Source organism: Nannobrachium achirus, assembly GCF_963921795.1.
Source record: "Nannobrachium achirus genome assembly, chromosome: 17".
NCBI lineage: Eukaryota > Metazoa > Chordata > Actinopteri > Myctophiformes > Myctophidae > Nannobrachium > Nannobrachium achirus.
The window spans coordinates 52652653-52661194 of NC_137824.1; the positions used below are offsets into that span (position 1 = coordinate 52652653).

Here is an 8542-nt window from a genome sequence, read left to right on the forward strand (position 1 = left end):
CTAGAACATGATCCCTCTGCTCCTGACTTGGGAGCGCAGGGCAAGCCAGATGCACCATCAGTGCCTCGGAATCGAACATGCCTCTTTGGTGATGGTGGCCAAGTAAGCTTATAGCTATTTTGCAAGTTCAAAGTTTTCAGACATTCCAATCGTCTTGAAAAGATTCTTTAGACCACTGCAGTAATCAAACCAACAATGAACATCCTATATGAATGTGTAAATAGATATAGAAGCAGAAAAAGTAAACGCCTCTAGCATGCCCTTGGGGGATGAGGGCAGTGTCCAATTCATTCCCTATGGCCGCCTCTAGCATGCCTCTTGGCTTAAGGCAGTGGTTCTCAACCTTTTCAGGCCGTGACCCCCAAAATAATCATATTTTAACAGGGGACCCCCCCACCCTGACGAGCACTATGAGTTGAGGAATTACATTTTGTACAACACGGTTCTATTGTGAAAATATAGCAGCTCTACAAGTGTAGAGCTGCTATTTTCACAATTTCTGCCTCTAATATTTGCCAATTTGGCCAATGTTTAATTTGTCATTTTAGAGGTATTAAAGTCCTTAAATTGTCTTTAGAAATGTGCAGATACCCTCTATACACTTAGACTGTAAGTGTATAGAGGGTAAACTTTATGTTGGTTTGTTTACTGTTGAGTGAGAAAACAATGTTGCACATTAAGTTAATCATCAGGGGACCCCCCAAAATAATTTGGTGACCCCCATTGGGGTCCCGACCCACAGGTTGAGAACGACTGCTGCTGTGACCAGTGTTGCCAGATTTAGCAAGATCATTTTTTAAATATTGAAAATAAAGTGAAATATTTAACAAAAAACTCATAGGGGGGGGGGGGGGGGGGGGGGGGTCCCTGAAACGAAATATTAGGTCCATGGACAAATACATATTACTCTGTGTCTTTGTCATGAAGAAAAGTGGGAACCACTGGTTTAAACTACATTAGGAATCAAGCCCAAATAAGCAACTGCACTTTAGAAACGAGCCCCAAAAAAGGGCTACCAATATTTACAAGCGACTTTACAGAAAAACAAGCCAAACGTTGCATAATAGTAAGCAGACATGGCAACACTGTCTGTGACACCTGAATCTCAGCATGGTGATTACTTGGTGCTTGTTAAGTGATTTGAATCAGCTGTGTGGAGGTCTGGAGGAGGAAGTGAAGCCCACATTAACAAGCCAACTTTTACCCAGTAAAGCTCCTTGGGAAACTTGTGGATAGTAGGCTACTGTTTGTTTGGTTTCAAATGGATTAAAATAAAAAAATATCGCTCGTCTCAAAGTTTGAAGTCATGGTGCCTCCACCGCTCATCTACACGGACTTCTTCTGGCAGCCTCTGACGGAGGACGTGGAGAAGTTGTTGGGTTGTTTTCAGCAAACCGAGTCTTTAAGGTACGCAGGGGTGTCACACCAAATTCTGGGTCCTGGGTACAAAGATTCACTGCGGGCCCCCCATGAATGTTCTTCATATGGGGAGGGGGTTTAACCCATTTAGACTGGGAACATTATTTTGTGCTTTAGCTATTGAAAAATAGCAGATGGGTCAGTGACGTGACGCCCCAAAAAACATGTTTTTTAAAAAACTTTAAATAGCAGGCATAAAAATTATTTACTTTTGTTCTACTCACTCTCAACTTTATGGAAACACATTTTGTTTTTAGATATTTTATTGGAATCAGACTTTATTGAGCAGTTTGTTGTACTTGTGCCTAAAACCGTCATCTGGTGTGACATGACAATAATTGTTCATAAAATGAAAATGGAGTACACCTTTCTTAAGTTACTCACTTTATCAAAGTCCTTTATCATAACTAACCTGTGATCCACTATAGTTTTGTGAAAATTAATTGAATCTGTATATTTTTTTCATAATCAACACTCTGTGTGAGGCCCATGTTGTCGATCTTTCAACATATTTTAATTTTATTCTGACAAAAACTTTCTTTAAAATTACACATATTTGTGACTCTTCCTGATACTATTTTCTATGTAAACCATACACATTTTTTCGGTTTCATCATTAAAGGTATGATTTCTCACTATTTGGAATGTCACACCAGATGACTTAGTGTCACACCAGATGACCATATCTTCATGTGTCAAAGCAAACTGTGTTTTAACCTACCTATTAGTGAGTACTGAACTTTACTGATTGATTAAACAATTACCCAGGAAAAACAGCAACAGTAAAATTGCTTTAACATTAAATAACATGGCCTTAATATTTCTGAACAGGATAGTATTGTTGGGCCTTAACATAGGATAACAAAGAATTGTAGTAGTAGATGGATGATGAGGATGTGCACAGGAATGCTACGCACACCTAAGTCTTCTGCCGGCCCACGGCAGAAGGATCTTAAAGAGACAATAAGGTGCATAGCCACACTGGGAGCCAAGGCAACATTTTATTAACACCAATTATTGGAAACAACTCAGCATTCAGGTGTATTACTTTTTTCCGAAGTCTCCTGAACTTGAACACAGCATTTTGAGTTGAACAAATTTATTTACGAATCATGTCGTTACACCACATCTCCACTAGCTAAAGAGTGCTGGGTTGTGCAACTCCGAAAATAGCTGATCTACAAGCTCTCGCAGCACAATGCGTTGAGAGCTTGTAGATCAGCTATTTTCGCTATGTTTGTCTCGGGTCCTACCTTACCTCATTGTCCAGTCCAGTGAGTGAAAGTACAAAAGTATTAGATTAGATTAGAATAGACATTTAGACTGCATTGTACATCAGCCAGTCACATTTGGTGAGGGTATCTAGACATTTAGACTGTATTGTACATCAGCCAGTCACATTTGGTGAGGGTAGCAAACCGTTTGCCCTGTTGCGGTTCTGCTATGCCACAGACAACTTCCTGCTCTTTGTAGAAAATGCAGTCTCGCCCCTTTGGCCAGACAAAACCATTTTTCATTTTTCCAAGTTGATTCATGCAGTTTATCTCTAGCCCCTCCTTATTAATGGTAACAATCTGCCCCACATATGGCTTTCCCTCATATTTGATTATGACAAACTGTCCTTGTGTGTATTCATCTGAGGAGGTGTCTGAATCCTCAGCTTGGGCCTCTCCAATAGATGCACTTGTGTCCAGCACCTGAGTAGAAGACCTTCAGGAGGAGACATTTAAATGTAATTTATTTGTCAGGTAGATTGTTTTTAGTAGTAAAATGTAATTACTAGCAAGTCCTCAAGTTTGCCAAGTATGTTATACTCACTGAGCTCCGGAAGCTGTTTTGGGCCTGCAGCTGACCTGGGAAGGGGGCAGTTCCGCAGATGGGCCACCACTTAGTTAAGGAAGAAAAGGAATGAATGGATGACATAAGTTACTTTATTGTCATTAAACAGGTACAATTACAGGTATCATAAAATTGGCAAAGAGAATGATTTAGTTATACTTACTCATCACTTGTCTTGTCACCTGGCACCTCAGCCCTGGAGACTTGGTCGAACTGTAATTTCCGTGGGTTGTGACAGGTGCAGATCTGAGGAAACTGGCAGAAACAACTCAGGTCTCTGTAAACTATCTTTCCCGGGAAGATAGAAAGAACCTGGTGCGTAGTGCTGATGCCAGTCACTGGACGCACTGATGGAGGGACCATTTCATCCATGTTGGATATCTTCTCTTCTTCGATCCACATGACAGTGACTTTTTCAGAGGACTTCTGTAAATACTCACACAGATCCCTCGGTGTTTGTAGGTCACTGCCTCCGAGGACATACATGTCTGCCTTACGCTTCAGCACCCCTCCCACACCATCAGGTGCGCCCTTTCCATGGGAACGCTCTGAAAAGTTCCAGGTGACCCTCTTGAATCCCCATGTATAAGGAATGCTGCTCATGAGGAAGCAGTTTGTGCGATTCCGGTACTGGGTTGCTGGCCCATCACTGAGGACATGCAGGGTGTCAATTGCATTGTCTTGTTTTCCTCGGAAATCATCAATAACTGGCTTGATGTGTGCCCACACAGCACGCTCATCATGGCGTAAGGACTGTGAAATGGTGGCATAGCACTGGGAGCCACTGACTGAGTAGGCAACTCCGGTATGCACTGTTGCCTGCTGCCTATTGCCACCAAAATGAAACGCCTGAATCTCTGTGTTTAGTTTACATGCATAGTTCTCAGAAAAGTCTATATGCAAGACCATTTCATTGGGTTGGATGCTCTCCTTGATGTGTCTGAACTGCTTCACCTGATGAAGCCAGTTGAGCTGATGACTTGCAATCGCACTGAGCCTCTGGTTGAACACATCAGTGAGTCCAAATTAATCAATTTATTTGAATTGTGCTAAATCTATAACTAGTAGTCCTACTTTTTTTCCTTCTTTTTTTTTGTTTTGCTGTATCCAAGTAAGGATAAGAACAGCTATGGTTTTGTTTAAATGCCCTTCCTCCATATCCATTCATTCATCACTATACAGTATGTTTTTGTATTTTGGAAATAATAAAATCACATTTTCTGTACCACCCATTTTCTGTTGTCAAGTGTCTTATATTAACTGCTTATAACGGATAGTTATTATAAAGTGTTACCACAATATAAGGTTTAGGTTTCTGTGAAGGGGTTTCTGCTCTGTCTGATGAATTTGCTGTATCACCGAATGAAGCTAAATTAAATTATGTAAAAATGTTTAAAACGTTGTTTTAAACATGTTAAAATGTTTTAAATGGACAAAAGAAACATGGGACTTGTTATTTATTGTTATGTCTGTAGGAAAATACAGTATATATCATCTGGTGTGACAATCAAGTCATCTGGCGTGACAAGCAGATATGTCACACCAGATGACGAAGTGTCACACCAGATGACGTTTTCTGCATTTAGGACTACCTTGAGGCTACCAGGTACACATTAGCATGCTAACAACATGCTAGCTATAACAAAACAACCTAGATTTACATGTAATTATGACCAAAGTTTCAAATAACTTTTGCTTTATTAATGAAAAAGGTGTCACACCAGATGACATCCAGAAGTGCCACACTTGTCAAAGTTTCAACAAGATGGCATTTCATGAAAATGTTAAAATCATAACTCACCTCAGACACCTGTCTTGCAGTTGTGCTGGGAGTGCTGAATAGCCTTACAGAAGAAGGACCTCTCTAGCCCAGTAGGTGTCCAAATTATTGCCTGTTTAATTTTTCCAAACTAGTGTCACACCAGATGATTTCGGTTTGGGGGACAAAATCTTTTTGATCAGAAATGACTGAAAACATTATGCTTGGACTTTGAAAAGATATAGGTTCACAAATAGACATTTTTTTTGCCTAAATTCATTTTTAAATGAATTTTAGCAATTCTTTTTCTTAGTTTTATTCAAGTTCCCACTTTGAGAAACAAGGTCGGGACAGTCACACCAGATGACATTTACCATGTTTGGTTGAAGATTCTGAAGAAATGAGGAATGAAATGTTTTAATCTTGAGTAAGTTCACATAAAGCTTAATGTCCTGCACAATATTCAGAAGGTTTTTGACAAATATATTTTTTATTTATACATGTTTGACACCGAGGACAGCGAAAACGCTACGTCACGTCACCCACCCAGATATACAAGCTCACAGCGCGTCACGCTGCGAGCTTGTAGATCTTTGAATATTTCAAATCCTTCTAGAAACTATGTTTCTATGTCAGTGGTGCACTGTTGGTCTGGTGCTCAAACCTTTTCATGTGTAGGACCCCCAAAATGATATGTATTTGGCCACGGACCCCCATCTCAAAATATTTAGTTCCAGGGACCCCCCCCCCCCCCCCCCCCCCCTCCTCCCAGAAGCAGAATTTGAGTTACAAATGTTCGTTTAAAAAATACATATATTCAAAGATTTGCACACTGTGCACACATTTTCACGACTTTAAACAAATAGCAGATATACAAGCTCACAGCGCTGCAAAGTATAAAAAAAAAAAAGCCCCTCCACCTTGGGCCCTAGTAACTCAGTCCCACTTTTCCCCCCCTTGTGACGCCCCTGAAGGTATGAGTTGTTCTCGGCCATTTGGAGGGACATGGGCTTTTCTGAAGTGTTTGTCGGGATTCCCGCCCTCAACGAACTCAAGCGCTTCTGCCGCGTGGCGCTGGCCACCGCCGTCAGGTACTTCCTGCCTCCGTACAGTTACCAGATCCGAGTGGGCGGCCTGTATCTGATGTATGCGTTTTACCACACGCAATTGGCCGCGCCGCCCGTGAAGATCCGGCTCGCGCTGAAAGACTGGCCCGAGGTCCAGAAGTTTCTCCAGGACTCCGTCGACGCCGGGCACCACGACGTCGTTTACATCCTGAAGAAGCTGCATGCCATGAACGCCATCCACTACACGGCCATGCCGCACTTTCTCACCTTCCGAAGGTTTCTGTTCGAGAAAAAGGAACCGGTGTGTGCAGAGTTCATGTGCAGGACCACAAGGGTCCAGGAGCTCGTGTCCAAAGAGCTGCTCGAGGAGGTCACCAACGTCCAGGGCATGTATGAGAAGTTGAAGGAAGGCCTGGTGAAGGAGAACGGCCACATGGCCATGGCCCACCGCGACCTGCACTCTCGACTACACGGCTGCTTGGAGGAGTTCAGCACCTGGCAAACGCAGACGTTCGCCACTAAGGAGTCGCCCGACACTCGTGACAAGACTGAGGCGGACGAGTGTAGCGAGAGGGCCCAGCTCGTGGCCCGCATCAAGAGGAATGGCTACCAGACCTACAAAGATGTAACCACCTCCCGTGACGTTCACAGGCTATATTACCAGAGAAAGGCTGCGGAGGAGGATCGTGGTGCTGATCCAGTGAACAACACCACACCGGCTGAGCCGAGGAAGCCAAAGAGGGTCCGTCCCCCTTCACTCAGAGCACGAACCTTTGAGAAACTGGGCACGCAAGAGAAGGACCGTGACCTGTATTACTGGGCGCTGAGTGCCCCGGAGATGGCCAAGGCTGATTTAAAGCAGACCCGCATGCATCAGGGCTACCACTGACGTGGGGACGATTGGGGGAAAGAAATAACTGACCATTTGTAGAAATCAAAGTGTCTGTTTTGGCCCCAAATCTTGTTTTGTTAGTCCCTATGTCGTTGTAGCCTGACTAGCCTCCATAAAGTGTTGTTTCAAACAAGTAGGCCTAATTCTATTGGCCATTTATGTTCCAACTATGTTAATTTCCGTAAACTATGTTTAAATATGCTTTATTCTTTTTTTAGTTTTGTTTGTTTTGCCAACCCTTGATAGCAAAATGTTCCTCATAACAGAAAGATGAAGGGCCCAGCTATGATCCGCAAGTTGAAGAGACAAGTAATTTGTACAATTGTGTTAAATTTGTTTTGCTGTTTTTCAAAATATTTTTTTTTTGCGGACCAGACTCTTTCATTCATATCAAGTGTCCAATTAGCACCTCTGAAAAGTACCTTATTTGTTAATAAACATTATTAAATGATTCTGTCTTGCATGCTTGGCGATGTCAGAACTTTGCAATCAGCTATGTTGAAACCGACCCACCCCCTGCCTTACAACCCAATCCGCTCTCCATCCATGTTTCCCATCCCTGCTTCATCATTGAACAATAAAATTAAGGACTCTTAAGGCCCCATTTACACTGTCAGTCTGAATCAGATCTGTGCCACATCCAGATTGGAATCTGATTTGTTTAAATGAGTCATTTGACCTGTTGGGCTCATTTTAACGAATCAGATTCCAATCTGGATTTGGCTCAGATCTGATTCAGGCTGGATTTGGCTGCCAGTGTCAATGGGGCCTAATACTGGGAAAATCACCATCATTTCGACCGGAGGTTTAGCGACTCACTCCACGGAGGTTAGGGTGAGGGTTGCAGTCGGGTGTCGAAAAGATGACATGTAGTAACAGCGACACGCTCCCCTAATACTGCTACAGCAGATCCTGGCTGAGGTGCCCCTGGAGCACTGGAACGGAGGCCTGGGCCAGTAGGACATCACATGGAGGTGGATGTACTGTAGGCTACTGTACTGTATGTTTGCACTTAAATCAAGCATTAGTATTGTGCAGACACAGCCTCTTCGGTATGAAGAAGAGTATGAGAATTGAATTACAAAGTCAAGGTGAGAGGTCCTGAAAGTGACACCTTCAGGCCAAAATGTCAACTGTGTAAACAAGAGATCTCATAATCCAATAGGTTTATTGCTGACGGCTCCGTGGCCTTTTCTCTAGTGCCACCCTCAGGCCACGTTGTTTTGAGTGCTGCTGTGGGTTGTGGAACTTGTGGCCAAAGACCGTTTTCTAATAGTTTGTGTTGCCCAGCCTTGCTGCTTATACTTCTTGCTATGATCTTAAATAAAAGTCCTTTCCTTCATAACCGTTGGTTAACTCTGGTGATGGTTGGTGATGCGTGTACAGCACTGCTCCTCTGATTCACTCCCCATGGCACAGCTAGCAGTTCACAGAAATGCTAATAAAGAGCTAAATTTGGGAAAAATTAAGAATAGACTTCCTCACTCCCTGCATATAATGCCCATGTGAGGAGAGACAGACAGGTTTCCTCATTGTATTAATTGTATTTTATAGTAGGATTTCACT

The 8542-nt window shown here is 42.8% G+C and overlaps 1 protein-coding gene across 1 annotated transcript; it reads left to right on the plus strand.

Moving 5' to 3' along the window:
* Nucleotides 1-1306: 1306 nt before the first annotated feature.
* Nucleotides 1307-6973, plus strand: LOC308302547 (snRNA-activating protein complex subunit 1-like; the record flags this gene model as incomplete). Its single annotated transcript, XM_080746803.1, has 2 exons — nt 1307-1407; nt 5992-6973. 2 exons carry the CDS (start codon nt 1307-1309, stop codon nt 6971-6973), a joined length of 1083 nt encoding a protein of 360 aa, XP_080602929.1.
* Nucleotides 6974-8542: the final 1569 nt, after the last annotated feature.